The sequence below is a fragment of the Scyliorhinus canicula genome, chromosome 5 (assembly GCF_902713615.1).
Source record: "Scyliorhinus canicula chromosome 5, sScyCan1.1, whole genome shotgun sequence".
Taxonomy (NCBI): domain Eukaryota; kingdom Metazoa; phylum Chordata; class Chondrichthyes; order Carcharhiniformes; family Scyliorhinidae; genus Scyliorhinus; species Scyliorhinus canicula.
The window spans coordinates 138,246,352-138,263,158 of record NC_052150.1 but is presented as its reverse complement, the minus strand read 5'-3'; the positions used below and the strand labels follow the sequence as shown (position 1 = coordinate 138,263,158).

General features: G+C 47.3%; 1 protein-coding gene across 7 annotated transcripts in view; it reads right to left on the bottom strand.

The window, feature by feature from the left end:
- Positions 1-16,807, bottom strand: part of LOC119966295 (tensin-3-like) — a 533,488-nt gene that overhangs the window by 28,519 nt on the left and 488,162 nt on the right. For all 7 annotated transcript variants that reach the window (XM_038797763.1, XM_038797764.1, XM_038797766.1 and 4 more), the window contains one exon: positions 471-645. In XM_038797763.1, coding sequence (XP_038653691.1) covers positions 471-645 — 175 coding nt within the window. The remainder of the gene's footprint in view (positions 1-470; positions 646-16,807) is intronic.

The window sequence follows — 16,807 nt, the reverse complement described above, 5'->3', positions numbered from 1 at the left end:
TATTCATGGTAAAAATAAGCAGCATTTGAATTTTTTTCAGGATAGAATTATATGTATGGGCTGATTATGTCCTTGGTGAATATCAAGAATGATAAAACTCGAGAAACATCCTTCACCATTTGAAGTACTAGCTTTAAATAAAAAGCTGTGCTTTCAAGGCTTCAAGTAAAAACACCTATAAACAAATAATAGCCATCCTCCCGACTCGAGGAAGCCCCTTGTTCTGGAAAATGCAGCATCAACAGAAACAACTTCCGAGTGAAAAACGTCTACATAAGAAGAAATGAAAATATTTATTAACTTTTTAAAACTGATGTCAATGAAAATTCATCTGATTCCGGATTCATTCTTTCAATACTGCTGATAAATGAAGATGACTATAAATCACACATAAAACACTGCATTCTGACAACTGATATTAACACACGAATATGCACACACACACTTGAACAGTTTTTAAGGTGGCCCACCTGTTTGTCCTGGGGACTTGGCTGCTGGTGGAGACAGAGCACATGGAGCCAAAAGGTCGCTGGAAAGATGGATTAGTAATTGAAGCATCACTGCTGTACAGAATAGGGCTCGTCACCACAGTGCTGTCTGATTGCACTACTGGATGGTTGATGCCTTCCATGTAACTTTGGGGTTCTATGGAGTAAAGGTGCACTTGGTGTTAGTTTAAATAACTGAGATTGGTTTTCTTGCCAAGTCTGACAGTATTTTACAGAATGAAACGGAATGAGAGTTCAATACAGGATCAATGTATTTTAAAGCCTGGAATCACAAGTTACTTGCAACTCAGCAAGAGGCCACTTACAGATCAACTCAGGCTACACCAGGGTCCTGACCTGGAACCTAGCCAGTTTTCACAGTTTACATTAGGTGATGTATTTACCCACTACATCATTGGAGCATGAAACCTGTTGTTTACTTGCTGATCGGCTAAGCTTCTATTTCTAAAACTAATAATGTATTTTATTCACTTAATTAAAAAAATATAGAATACTTTTCCAGCTATTTCAGATGAATTTTGGATTGCTTTGCCAGTTTGTTTGGTATTGATAATGTCTATTTACAGCAAACAATACAATTTTCTGCACAAAGTACTTAACCTACTTTCCAGATTTTGATTTACTCCCAGACTATTGTGAATTTAAAGAGAGCGCACGGGTCTCTATATTCTTAGAATGCCAAAAATTCAGAATTAGAATTTTACAAAATTAAATCCTGATATAAATGTTGCAAAAAAGAACATTTAAAAAATTTTCAAAATCATAAGAGCGCTCAAAGAGTTAACTTACAAATACAAACAGACAGACATTTACCTGACAATAATCAGCATCAGAAAAAGTAAAATCATAACTCAGAAGCATTCTTTTAGAGCACAAACCTTGCAAACATGTTGACACAAGCACAAAGATGAGATAAAGCTATCTGAAAATCAATGGAACATGAAGACCGCCCAGATTCCTTACATAGCAAGGATAACTTGCTAACATCAGAGACTGTTCTCCAAGAGGATTTGGAAATTGTTCAAACAGGGGCTTGCATAAGCTTGTATGCCTATTTCATATCAATTGCTTAGACGTTTATCTGCGAAGATGGCAGATGTCTCTGCCTGTCTCCGAAAAGATAAAAACACGGGACAGGGACAATTATCTAGATTATTTGGGACAATTTATGGAAACCATCATTACATTTCTCTTTATATATGAGTTAGGAGCAAAGTAATATTTTTGACTCCCAGCGTATCCCTACGACACATTTTATGCGTTCAGTATGTCTTCAGAGGGCCACAAAAAAAATTCCATGGTCTGGAAAGTGAATGGGCTTCTTTCTAACACTCCCTCCAATGCAGTAAAAGCACTCACTGAATTCCATCCTTTCATAAATTTTAAAAGGGAGGAAAGGGCACGCCACTCTCAGTTTTTGAGAATGTACGAATTTCTAAGCTTGGCTAAATTTAAAATAAATGTTTGAAAGCAGTGTTCTTTCAATAATGGGCTCAGTCATTTGGAAGCAAGTTTCAAGCATAAATACAGTGGGCGCAATTCTCTCCCCCCCCCCCCCAACGCCGGGTGGGAGAATAGGGGGGGGGCGCCGGGCGAGTCCCGCCACGCCGCCCCGGCACCAGCACGCGATTCTCCCACCCCCCCCAAACCGGCACGGCGAGATTTATGGCTGGCCGCTCGGAGAATCGCCACTCGCCGTTTGTAACGGGCGAGCGGCGATTCTCCGGCCCGGATGGGTCGAGCGGCCTGCCCAATACGACGTGTTCCCACCGGCGCCGACTGCACCTGGTTGCTTCCGGCATGAACAGCGCGGGAATGCTGGGGGGGGGGGGGGGGGGGGCGGCCTGTGGGGGGGAGATCCAGCACCGGGGTGGGGGGGCACTCAAAAGGAGTCTGATCCATGATCGGTGCCCCCGATCTGCGGGCCGGCCTCTCTGAAGGAGGCACCTCCGGCCGCGTAATTTACGTGGCGCCGCTTTTACGCGCCGACAAGGCCCAGCGCGCGTAAATGATGCGGCGCCGCTCCTCGCCCCCCCCGACGCCGGAGTGAAACACTCCGGTTTTCACTCCGGCGTCGGCACTTGGGGCGGAATTCTCCGCTCCCGCGATGAATCGGGAAGGCCATCGTGAACTCGGCCGAGTTTCACGACGGCCTCGGAGGCCGCTCCTCGCACCCTATTCACCCCAACCCCCCAGGGGGCTAGGAGCGGTGCTCCGTAAATTTCGGTCGCCAGGCCTTGACGCTTGCGTCAAGGCGGCGTGCTGAGAATGACACGACGGCGGTGCCTAAGTGACGTCAGTCGCGCATGCGCAGGTTGGCCGGCTCCAACCCGCGCATGCGTGGCTGACGTCACGACAGCTGACGGCTCCAACCCGCGCATGCGCAGTTGCCGTCTTCCCCTCCGCTGTCCCGTAAGATGTGCCGGCTTGATCTTGCGGGGCGGCGGAGGGGAAAGAGTGCGTTCCTTTGAGACGCCGGTCCGACGATCGGTGGGCACCGATCGCGGGCCAGTCCCCTCTCAAGCACGGCCGTAGTGCTCACTCCCCTCTCCGCCCCCCACAAGCCACAAACGATCATTTGGTGCCCAAGTTCACGACGGCAGCGACCAGGTGTAGTTGCCGCCATCGTGAACCGGTCGGGAACGTCAGGCCGCTCGGCCCATTCGGGCCGGAGAATCGGCGGTCGCCGTGAAAAATTATATGCGTTTGAAGAGCCTGTGCTGTCCACTCGTGCCGTAACAATTCCGTGATATTTATTGGCACCTTCACTAGATCATTTTTTTTGCCTTCTCTAGTATTCTGTAGTGACTGCCAACTTGGGGTATTACTATAATATTAATATGGTCCTACTCCTACTGTGTTAATTGCCAGACCCATCGGAAGAAAAATCAATTAAGACATTGGAGTTACTGAGACTATTCCTAGATGTACTATTTTAAAAAGATTTGGGCGAGTGAGGAAAAATCCCCAACAACATATTACTAAACATTTTCTAGTAAGCACTGCGTTACAAATACCATATCACTCCTTATTTTTGATGTTTCATTTATAAAGCTAATATCGTTAGGCTCAAAGCCCAGCCCATAACCAATGGGTGGCACAGTAGCACAGAGTTAGCACTGTTGCTTCACAGCACCAGGGATCCGGGTTCGATTCCCTGCTTGGGTCATTGTCTGTGCGGAGCCTGCACGTTCTCCCCGTGTCTGCGTGGGTTTCCTCCAGGTGCTCCGTCTTCCTTCCACAAGCACCGAAAGACATGCTTGTTCGGTGAATTGGACATTCTGAATTCTCCCTGTGTGTACCCAAACAGGCGCCGGAATGTGGCGACTAGGGGCTTTTCACAGTAACTTCATTGCAGTGTTATTGTAAGTCTACTTGCGACAATACTAAAGATTATTATAGGGAAGGTAGGACAAAACTCTGGAGAGATTCTATCTCTGCTTTATCTTTGATTTTCTCCACACAAACTTTGCAGCAATGTGATCCTAAACTTGTTGTGTGGATTCAAGGTTAACAGGTAGCAGAATAATGAACACAATGTAATTATTAAAAGCACAACGGGCATTGAAAGGCAATTATCATGTACTATTTGAATGTATGTGCATTTGCAGAAATACTGGGAAGGAATGCTCATTTGAAAAGATACGCCATGCAAATGACAGGAATGTGGTCACTCAAGAAGATTAATGACTGCAGTTAGAAAACATGTAATTTAAGTGTGTATACACAGCTGCTCCTGTGAATAACTTTTTTTTAGAAACACCTCAGTTAATATTTCTTACATGGATCACTATATAGAGAATATTTTAAATCAAGACAAAAAAAATCATTAAAAAGCAAAACGAAATATAAAAAAGCAATTTGCCAAACTGTAAACATTTGACTGCCTAATGTGATCTCTCAAATGCATTAAGAATTTTACAATGTTTGATTAATACAGTATTATGATTAAAATGTATATGTTCCAATTGGAAGTCAATGCACCACCACCATCACAAGGTAACAAGAAATGGGCTATGAATGTGGCTTTGCCTGCACTCTTAAAACAAATCTAAAATATTAGATAGGAATACCTGTGCTAATGCTCATCACCTTTGTTAGATACTATTTAGCAAGATTATAAAGTGCAAGTGAGCAAGCCACATGGTTACGGCCTTTAAAGAATCCATCAGTGATCATCTAACTTAAATACAATACAATACAATAGATTCTTGCATTTCTCTTCCTTTCATTCATTTTTTGCCCTCTTCCTGGTCACCAATAACTGGAAAAATTATAAAACAAATGTTGCTCAATAAAAATTGTGCACACTAACACTTTAAAGCAGTACAGGTATCCCTCATTTAAAACTCAATCTCATGGTCCATTTTTGTTTTAGTGCAGTTTGTAAATTAGGGAAGTTCCCCAAATAGCGCTGTCTCCATACATAATAATATTTATTATTGTCACAAGTAGGCTTACATTAACACTGCAATGAAGTTACTATGAAAACTCCCGAGTCACCACATTCCGGCCGGCGCCTGTTCGGGTACACAGAGGGAGAATTCAGAATGTTCAATTCACCCGAGAAGCACTTTTTCAGGACTTGTGGGAGGCAACCGGAGCACCCGGAGGAAACCCATGCAGACACAGGGGTAACTACAGGCTCCACTCAGACCTTGGTGCAGTGAAGCAACAGTGCTAACCACTGTGCTGCCGTGCTACCCCACATTGGTGCGGTTACTATGCATACAGCGCCACTTCATGAACCACCTCTCTCCTAAGCCCTCGCAGGGAGGAAATGAGTGGGAGAGGGATGAATGGTGAGAAGCAAGCAGGAGGGTCAAGAGAGATAAGTGATGGGTGGGAGAGCGGGAAGTCTTGGGTAGAGGGTGGAGACAGGCAAGTGGAGCATGGGGATAGGCAAGCAGGAAGATTGGAATATCAGAGGGTGGGCATCGTAGAGGTCCGAAAGAGGGAAGCAGCGAGTGGGAGAGTCAGGAAAGGGAAGCAGCGAGTTGGAGGGAAGTGATGAGTGGGAAGGTTGGGCAATGGAAACAGAGAGCGAGCGTCAAAAGAGGAAAGTGGGAGAGTGGGAGAGAGAAGCAGCAAATGGAAGGGGGAAGGGGGGGAGTCATAGAGTAAAGTGGTGAACAGGCAGGTTGCGGCAAGTGGGGTGTCGCTGGAAGAGGGAGGATGCAAGCTGGAAGGTCTGGAGGAAAAGCAGTGAATAGAAGGGTCTGGAGAGGGGCGAGCAGGAGAAAGGCAGCGAGTAAGCTGGGGAGTCGGGGGAATGAAAAAGCAAGCCAGAAATAGGAAGGGCAGCACGGTGGCATTGTGGATAGCACAATTGCTTCACAGCTCCAGGGTCCCAGGTTCAATTCCGGCTTGGGTCACTGTCTGTGCGGAGTCTGCACATCCTCCCCGTGTGTGCGTGGGTTTCCTCCGGGTGCTCCGGTTTCCTCCCACAGTCCAAAGATGTGCAGGTTAGGTGGATTGGCCATGATAAATTTCCCTTAGTATCAAAAATTGCCCTTAGTGTTGGGTGGGGTTACTGGGTTATGGGGATAGGGTGGAGGTGTTGGGATTGGGTAGGGTGCTCTTTCCAAGAGCCGGTGCAGACTCAATGGGCCGAATGGCCTTCTTCTGCACTGTAAATTCTATGAAAAAATGAGCAGGATTTAAATAGCAAGTTTGTCACTTAGCAATCATAGAATTTACAGAGCAGAAGGAGGCTATTCGGCCCATCGAGTCTGCACTGGCCCTTGGAAAGAGGGCCCCACTTAAGCACACACCTCCACCCTATCCCCGTAACCCAGTAATCAAACCTAACCTTTTTTTTGGACACCAAGGGCAATTTAGCATGGCCAATCCACCTAACCTGCACATCTTTGGGCTGTGGGAGGAAACCGGAGCACCCAGAGGAAACCCACGCAGACACGGGGAGAACGTGCAGATTCTGCACAAGCCAGCCAGGAATCACTACACTCTAGAGAGATTTTCTCAATGTCAACAAAAATGGATATAGATTAATAATATGAAAACTGCACTGTGGCCAACATGCTGATATTGAAAATATTGCCTCGTTTGATAGCAAACAGCCCCTGGTGAATTACCTTTGGCATTACCAGTACTTTGCTCCCATGGATAGGAATGAAAGACAACAGAAATGGCTCGAAATACCATTCACAGGAACTCTGGAGAAAGTCCATCAGAAACTGTTTCAGGTCGAAGACCATTCCTCAGGACGGGAAGATATTTAAAAAATGAACAGGACAAGGGACCAGAGGAAAGAGAAAAAAAAACACATGGGAAATTTCGTAAATAAAATGGCATGTGTAGTGATTCAGTGGGCCATGATGATGTACAGCACTGTGGTGCAGTGGTTAGCACGGTGCTGAGGTCCCTGTTCGATCCCGGCCCTGGGTCACTGCAGTGTGCAGTTTGCACGTTCTCCCCGTGTTTGCATGAGTTTTGCCCCCACAACCCAAAGATGTGCTGGACAGGTGGATTGGCCACGCTAAACTGCCCCTTAATTGGAAAAAATGAATTGGGCACTCCATATTTATTTTTTAAAATGATGATGTTAAGTGATATTAGGGGTCAAAAGGTGGCCACAATTAGAAAACAAAGAGATATTTCTGAAATATGGAGTGTGTGTGAGTAGCTAAAGAGGATAGGTAGAACAGTGGCATGCAAAAGTGGCCAGGTGGAGCAGGACTCTGGTGGAAGAAATGAACTTGAAGAGTAGAGATCACAGTTGTGTGCTAAATTGTAACCCGAGAAATAATCTATTGTTTTCCCCTATCCTTGAATATGCCACGAACCACAGTCAGAGAGAAAATGGGAGCGGTGTTTCAGGTTTCAAGTTGCTAAAGTTAAAGTTAAGATCAGAGGGCTGTAAAATGCAGAGCAGAATGATAAAGAGCAGCGTCACGTGTTTATGTTGAGCTTTAATGGAACAGTGCAGAAAACCAAAGGCAATGAGTGGATTGGAGTGAAAAATTGAAACTATAAGTAGTCAGAAACTCAGAATCACACTTGCACAAAGACTGAAGCTGTTCAGCAAAGACACCATCTAACCTGCATTTTGTTTCCCTGATGCAGAGGCAGGACAATGCACAGCAAATGCAGTTCGCCGGGTTGGAGACGGACAGTACATGTAAACTGCTATCTCACAAAGGGTTTTTGGGGCCCTCTGGTTTGAGAGGTGAACAGACATGAATGAGCTACCACTCTGCGTGGGAGAGCTTGCCTGTCTCTGGGGTCATGCATGTTCTATTGCAGGAGCGCCTCCGGAGACAGTTACTGCAATATAAATGGAGCATTATGGAGGAATTTTGTGGAAAGTTGCCAATGACCCCCGCATGTCCTAGCTACCCTCAGGAATGTGCTCAGCTGTTACTGCTTCAGTATGTGGCCTCAGTATTGCTGCATGCTTTTTTTAAAAAGCCCTCAATGAGTCTCCAGATCATGCAAAATCTATTTGTTCACTGGAATAAAACAACAAAACAGATTTCAATGCAACACAAGCCTTATTTCATTCCCTCCAAAACTCTGAAAAGCTTTTGTTCCAATATCTATGGAGATCTTCAGGAAGCACTTCCGGAAATCTCTGGTTCCTGCAAACATATGGCAAAGATGTCGGCAAGCTGCCTGCAAATTCAACACTTCCACTCTAAATGCATTCCAGTTACACCCTCAATGCATTTAAAATGTTCTCCTTATATTAACAGACAAACAGACTTGCTTGCAAGCACAAAGCTCCACTAGAGTAATCTGTTCACATTCTAAAGATAGTGTCTCAGTGTCAGCTGTTCACTTGCAGATAGTGAAATATCTAAGGATTCGATTAGAAACAATAGATATCAGTCTGAAACCGCCGTTTACCTGCCAACTGAAGTAGTCATGATGGAAAACTTTCGTAACAGCAGCTATATGACGAATGTGTTGAAATGCTGTAATTTTACTTAAGCCATAGAGTATTTTGGCTTGCTGCTCAAGTCTGCCAGACTTCAGTGTAAAAGCAACACAGCAGGAACACCACATACAAAAACTGTGACTTCATTCAAGAGATTATCCAGTCTCAGCTTTCCGTTCTTTCTTACTTACAGTCTGTAATAAACCCAGTACAAAAGCACAACTTCCGCAGACGCTGGAAAGTAGGGAATGCAGGGCTTGTTCTAAATGAAGATGTTTGGTCAGCACCAGCTTAATCCACTCAGCCCATATGGAAAATAATTCAGCAATTGTTTCTGCTAAATTTGACTTCTCACAGCTACAGCGAGCCTGTTCATTCAGTGTATTCATGCTCTAACTGGAGCCTCATTTACATTCAACCTTTAACTTACACAGGGGCTTTGTTTTGCACCCTCCCAATCTCCTTCTACCAATGAAGACTTACTAGCAAATGTCAAAGGTCAAAGTGCCCCTCAGGACAAATACTTTGTGCACATTTTCTTCACTGCCCAAAGGTACACAATCCTTAAGTGCTTCCATTATCAAATTGACTTTTGTCTAAAAGACATGCAACATGTTGAAATGCAGAATGTAGCCGGTGTCATATTTTTGACCATGCAGGCTGGCAGCGCTATATGATCAAAAGGAAAATAAAGTTTTAAAGTCAGTAACAACGGAGTCAAAAATCAAACAAAAAGCTTTCAAGTCGCACAACTGACCAGCTGAAATGTTGTTTGTTTTCAACAGTTGCCACACATCTGTTGCAGGCTCAGGAAATCGATGAGAAAAGTAGGAAAAAAAATGTTTAAAAAAAAAACAATCGACAAGGACAAGCTTGTAACATAGCTAAACATCCTCATCATTTGTAAAAGTTACATTACATCATCCTTCTAATGCAGATCATGAATGAAAATAAACTATCAGTAAAACATTAATTCATGGCCAATCCATATTCTTATGAAATTTTAGCAGAGATATGCTTCTTTTTTTTCTTTCCCCTCTCCCTTCTTCCTCTAGGTTTGGATGTAAAGTTTCCTCTGGCATTATTTTGAAGAATAGCAGGGGAGTTATGGACAGTGTACTGGCCAATGTTTAATTTTCAATCAACATCACAAAAGCAGACTATCTGGTCATTATTACATTGCTGTTTGTGGGAGTTTGCTGCGCGCAATATTTGCTGCTTCATTTCCTGCATTATAATAGTGATTACATTTCACATGTAATCATTGGCTGTAAAACGATTTTGAGGTGTCGGGTGGTCCATAAACGTGCTATATAAATGCAAATTTATTTTATAAGCTCTATTCAACTGGAAGTATTCCCAGTATCTCAAGGTCTCCTCTCCACCTTTCATTTCCCATCCCTGGATCATCCTTGTGAGCCAATGCTGTACACTCTCTTGTGGTTTCCAATGCCCTTCCTATAATAGGGTGCCCAAAACTGTATTCTATGCCTTGTATAATTTTGTACAGTCTTCTTCAGGTAGAAGAGGAGAATACTAAACTCAAGACTGGGCAAATTAAAAGTACCATCAAAGATTATGGTCAGACTTTTGTTGCAGTGGAAAAAGATTCTGGAGCCGTGACCTTTGGAGAGAGAGATTTGAAGAACAGCGCATTGTCTCAAAACGATCAGTTACTGATTGCAGAGTTGAGAGAGTTGGCATTCATGCTTACTGGAGAATGCGAGTAGAACCATACGGCCGTGTAAGATTGGGATCATTACATTGCTGTCTGTGATGAACGGTATTAATAACTGCCGTAAACGGTACCTGACCTTTAATACCTTGCCCCTTTAAGAGGCTTGGAACCCTGGGGGACTCCGCTTCTGGCTACGCCCCCAGGAAATGGTATATAGGATAAGGCTCCATGTGGCGAGCACACTTCTCTCGAATGCTGTCCTGTTCTCTGTAGATTAAAGCCTTTTGATTACCGACCTCGTAATTGAGGGTGCCTCACTGTCTTTATACAAATTATATTGAGCAATTTTGAAAATGACTACAAAGCCTTAAGACTGACTCTAGATTTCCCAACACTGGTGCATTTCCATCTGAAAGGCTAGGGAAGAATTTTATAGTGACATGACTGAAAGTAAACAATTTAATTTAAATTTCTTGAGATCAGTTTAATATTTTTGTACCAGATCTGGATGGATTCAGGGAGAAACAAAATTAAAAGCCTCGAAAAAGGCTCTGAAAGCCTCTAAATAGGTCTCTCAATCAATTAGCATCATTTGTTAAGGCCGAAGGGGAGGAGACAAGTGACAAGCACAATGCTCAGAAAGAAAACGGAGGCCCAGATTTTCACCTCTGGGTCGGGTGCACAGAGTCTGAACATTTTCCAACTCTGTGATCCCAACATGGGAAAAAAACCAAAGTTGGGATTTTTTGTCCAGGGGTGTGAGGGCTGCAGGGGCTGGATTAGAAGTTGGGCCCGGCCCTCTGGAACAAGTGAAGGGGCTACCAGGTGCAGAATTGGGCTGGTAAAAATTAAGGCCTGTGCTCTGCAACCTGAAAAAATCCCCAATAAAACAAAAGATATCCCTCCAGCCCCTGCCCCCCCACACACACTATACTACATCATTTGTCCCGCCAATTCCACCTCATACTTCCAGCTTCCCTTCCAAAACCCCATGAGAACTCATGTCCATGGACCCCATGCTGACATATGCTCCTACTCCCACCCTCCATAGACCCCATACCCATGTCAACATATGCCACGATACTCACTCCCATTGGCTCCATATGTTCCATGCCAACCCACAGCCTCCACTAATCCCCATGGCCCTTTTAGCCTCTATGCCAGCTTATTGCCAATTCATGCCCCCTACTCATCACTCTTTGCCCTTACCCTCTCCATCCAACTCACCTAGCATCCACCAGGGACAAACCTAAGGACTCTTACTGACATAAAATAATGTTTATTGATAGCATCAATAATAAAAACACTAAATGATTTAAAAATATTCAACTGATCTCTTATGATCACAAACATTTCACTAAGTTCATAATCCCATCGTTTATCAAAACATCTCTAATCTATAACCACTTGGATCTGTCAATCAAACTGCTCACTTTTTATGAAGAAAATATTTTACATTTTCACATATTCATGCAAAAATCAGAAGGACAACAGAACTACTCAAGAAACAACCTCACCCCACCTACTCGCTTGATGCCAACTGCTTTGCTACATCCTGGCTTCCTTATTTTAACGTCCTTATCCCCCCCCCCCCCCCCCCCCCCCCCCCCACCCTTACCTAAAGCCATTCCCCTGGGCAGCTCATACACATCCTCCAGCCCCGCAAGTTTGCCCTCTATAAACAGATTGCCAAAGCGCTCAAACCCTGCCTGCCACCACCCACTAAGCCTCACACCCAATCCTGCCGGTGCAAACCTATGGTTATTAAAATCTGCGCCCACACTGAAGCACCCTCCAGTCCCAAATGCTACCTCCACAGCCCCACACCCTCAGGGCCAACACTACCACTGGGCTCGTGGAGTACCTGGCCGGTGAGAACAGCAGGGGTGCCAAAAAACAAAGCCCTAAAGCACATAGCTCGACACAATGCTGCCTCCATCCGTCCCCACACCAACCCCTCCCATGGCCCATTTCCTTACCATAGCAACATTCGCCATTCAATAATAGTTAATCATCTACTGCAATGCCAGCCCCCCTCCCCCACTGCAAGAAAGCCCGCCGCATCCACGGGGTCTTACCCGCCCACACAGTTTCAGAGATCAGCCCATTAACCCTCCTAAAAAAACTACTTGGGGACAAAGATTGGCAGGTTCTGAAATACAAACAGAAACCTCAACAGCATTGTCATTTTCACTGTCTGCTTCCACCCATCTTCTGCTCCACCTGCCAAGCCAGGTTCATTTTATGCAACTGCGCCCAAATCCGTGCCACCTGGATAAACAAATCCCTGAAACTCGCCCCCACCACCCCGAACTGCAACTCCCCATTTCTCCTTTCCTGCCCTGTGGCCTCAATCGGGAACACCTCACTCTTTCCCATTCAATTTATACCCCAAAAACCGGCCAATTTCCGCCAAATGTCTTCATAATGCCTCCGTCATTGCCCACCGGATCCAAAATATATAATAACAGGTCGTCTGCACATAATCAGACCCTGTATCAAAATGCTCACTTAACAGGCAAACCCCTTGATTATGTTAGGTTGCAAAATCAGCCATGCAGCACAAACCCTGGGCGGCATTCTCCCCTACCCGGCGTGACGGAGGGTGCCGGCGTAGGGGAGTAGCGCCAACCACTCAGGGGTCGGGCCTCCCCAAAGGTGGGGAATTCTCCCCACCTTTGGGGGCCAGCCCCGCGCCAGAGCGGTTTGCACCAGAAGACTGGCGCAAAAAACCAGCGCCCCCGGCAGCGGGGCTGGCCGAAAGGCTTTCGCCGGCCGGCGCATGCGCTATGTGGGGTTCTCTTCCGCTTCCGCCATGGCAGAGGCCGTGGCGGCCGCGGAGGAAAATAGTGCACCCAGGGCACTGGCCCGGAGTCTGAGCGGTAGCCCCGATCGCCCCCTGCCCCCCCCAGGACCCCGGGCCCCGCTTGCGCCGCTGATCCCGCCGTTCCAGAGGTGGTTCAAACCTCGGCGGCGGGAGAGGCCTCCCAGCGACGGGACTTCGGCCCATCTGGGCCGGAGAATCACCGCAGGGGCCTCTCCGATCGGACTGGCGAGATTCCTGCTGCTGCCACTTCCCGGGTGGCGGAGAATCTCTGCCATGGCGGGGGCGGGATTTTCGGCGGCCCCAGGCGATTCTCCGACCCTGCTGGGGGTCGGAGAATTTTGCCCCCTATAATGAAAACCCGCAGGTTTATGTCAGAATGAACAGCTAGCGCGTTATTTTCAAATCCAATCTTAAAAAAAATTTTAAACCAGCAAATTAGATGCTTTGACAGTGTTGACAAATCCAATGATTTTTGGCAGATTTGTTGACTTCCTGACAGTCCTTTGGCAGCTTGGCAGTTCCAATGGAGTTTAAGTGCTTTTTACACACAATCAAGACTATTTATGAAAAGCCCAAAGGGCACCTGACCTCTACAAAAGGCATCCCAGGATCAGATCCAAAGGAGTTCCATACCTCTACTAAAGGGTAGCCTGGAATCCACAAGGTTTAGATCTGTGCCTACAAGATCTAATCTGAACACTTTGACTTTCAGGCATCTAGCTCATCAAAATCACGAGTAGAGACAGCTATTAATTTCTATACACAGCTGCCCCCGTGAACCATGGATGAGCAAATAAGTTCTACGTCTGCTTTCCTGTTGACCTGTACCCAATGAAGAATGTTGCCCAAGGTTACAGTCAGGTAGACGTAGCCAGGACTGCAGGTATGATTGGCAACATCTAGGCGCAGTCAGTCAAGGTTCAACTATCCTGAAATAACATCATTCATGCTGTGACACATAATGAATAGGGTACATCCGAAAGTATGTTTATGCAAGTAATCCTGTTAGTGGTGCAAATAAGCTTGTTATTCTAGCAGAAACTGAGTCTCCATATCCCAAGGTGAGAAATGTCGAACTCCAATTGCAGATGAGTGTATAGGGACAGGTAGGCACAGAGCTTGTGGCCTCTCCTATATTTTGTTTGCCTCAGTTAACCATTCTCTTCTTTTTCCAAATAGTTCAGTTTGGTTTTGCATGGAAAACCCTAGTGCCAATAATAGCGCTGTGTAGTTACTTTAAAAAAAACAATTAGCTGAAAATCTCTCAAGAACCTGTCTATAAATTGACTGAAGAACATGACCGTTAACATCTGTGTGCCTTTTCCATGACCTTCCTTTTACTTATTACCGAACAATCTTGCAAATCCCAACAAGTGATTTAGAAACAATGGATTCTCCGTTTTGTGGGACTACGTCCCCATACCGCCGTGAAAACTATGGTCTTTTACGCCAGAAAAACTGGCGTCAAAAGGCCAGATTCACAGCCTTGCACGGGGCTAGCAGGCAGCTGTCATGCAGCTCGCAGCTCCAGGTGCCGATATGGCCCCCTGCACTTCCAGGTCAGAGACCGCGCATGCGCATGAAGGCAACCTCCAGCGGCCACGCCATGCTCCATGGCGGACTCAGACCACAGACTCAGACCAGGACAAAAAAACTCCAGTCCCAAATGAGGCCCCCTCTGATCGGTCCTCCCATGACTGTGGCAGCCCCGGACTGAGTCTGCAGCCGCCATGTGGGTATCACAGACGGTGGGACCTTGAGTGGTCCACGCTGTCGGGAATTCGGCTGGTCGGGGACGGAGAATAGTGGGGCGGTCATCAGGCAATGACCTCAGGAGAATTGCGGAACTGGCGCTGGACCCAATTTCATGCAGGAAACTGGATTCACCGCCCATCGCTGAAGGCGTTTTAGCGTGCGGAGAATACAGCCCAATATCTTGTACAAACACCTGGAAATGGTGGTTATGATGTTCCCGCCTAGAAGTTAACATTAAAATAAGGCTCCAACCTATTTTAGGTGGGTGCTTAGCACACCATCAATCTCTGCCCTGAAGAGACTTCTGGTTGTGACTATGCCCGGGTGAGTCGCATGGTCTGCAGCTCCCGCCAACAACGGACTTTTGGGCCTTTGTACGGAGCTCCAGCGGCACTTGGACGACGATTCCCGGTGTGGGAAGGAAACAGTGAGGATCCCCCAGCGCTGTATGGAGTGGACCAGGAGTGGGGTGATCAAAAAAGTGGCTTTGGAGAAGTGAGAACGCGCACGAAAAGGCAAGATGGCGGCTGGCACGGATCAGCCAGCATGGGCCCAGTGGTCACGGGAGCAGCAGGAGTTTTTTAGAAGCTGCTTCACTGAGTTAAAAGCGGAGATGCTGGCCCCGATGAAGGCTTCTATTGAAAGGTTGGTGGAGACCCAGAAGATGCAAGGGACGGCGATTATGGAGGTGCAGCAAAAGGCCTCTGACAATGAGGACGGGATTTTGGGCCTGGCGGTTAGAGTGGAGGCGCAGGAGGCCCTGCACAAAAGATGGCAGGAGAAGCTGGAAGACCTTGAAAATAGGTCGAGGAGGCAGAACCTGCAAATTCTGGGTCTCCCTGAAGGTGCGGAAGGGTCAGATGCGAGTGCGTTTGTGACCATGATGCTGGGAATACTGATGGGCGCGGGGGCCTTTCCGTGGCCCCTGGAGCTGGACGGAGTTCACAGAGTCCTGGCAAGGAAGCTTAAGGCGAACGAGCCGCCGAGAGCTATGGTGGTAAGGTTCCACCGCTTCACCGACAAGGAGTGTGTCCTGCGATGGGCAAAGAAGGAGCGAAGCAGTAAGTGGGAGAACTGAGAGATCTGTATCTACTAGGACTAGGGTGCAGAGCCGTGCAGGATTCAACCGGGCCAAGGCGGTCCTTCACAGCAAAGGGGTGAAGTTCGGGCTGCTACAACCGGCGAGGCTGTGGGTCACGTACCAAGACCGACACCATTATTTCGATACGCCGGATGAGGCGTGGACTTTTATTAAGAACGAGAAGCTGGACTTGAATTAATGGACTGCTGTATGTTGTTGGGGCACCCCGGTGGGGTGGTGGGGGTCAGAGGGGGTGGTGTTATGTTGGTTTTACCTCGTCTTTTTTTTTTGCCCCTTTGTTCTGGGCCTGTTTGCTGTTTGTATAGAGCTGCGTCACAGGCAGTGGGGATGGACCGGACAGCGAGAGTAGTTTGCGGGGTGGGGGGGAGCACATGGGAATAAGGGGGGGCTCTCTGTCCCTCACATGGTTGGGGGGGGGGGGGGGGGGGGGGGGGGGGGTTGGAAACCCGTAGAGGGAGCCAACAGCGGGATTGAAGGTCGAGGTGGGAGCGGCCGGGTCAGCATGAGTCAGCTGACTTACGGGAGAGCAATGGGGGGAGGGGGGGGGGGGGGGGGGGGGGGGGGAAGGTAGGGTTAAGCGGATGCTTGACTTGGGAGAGGGGGGATCGAAGGGATGGGGGGGGGGTGCTGGGATGCTGCTTTGCTGGCTGTAGGGGAAGCAACTCTCGGAGTCAAAGGGGGAGTTGGGAAGGGGAGCCTCCGGTTGGGGAGCTGGAGTGTGCAGGAGGTGCGGACACGTGCTGGCCCAAAAAAGGGGATGGTAAGTAGGCGGGGGTGGATCAACCCTCCGACCAGGCTGATTACGTGAAACGTGAGGGGCCTGAATGGACCAGTCAAGAGGGCCCGTGTGTTCTCGCACTTAAAAGGGCTAAAGGCAGATGTAGCCATGCTACAAGAAATGCATCTGAGGGACTTCCAGTGACGGCGGGCGGGAGGCAGCCGCGCAACGGAGGGTTCCCGATCAGGAACGGTATTTTCGAGGCTTTAAGCCCGGTCCCAGGGTCCACGGAGGCGTCAAAGGCAGGGAGAAGGCACA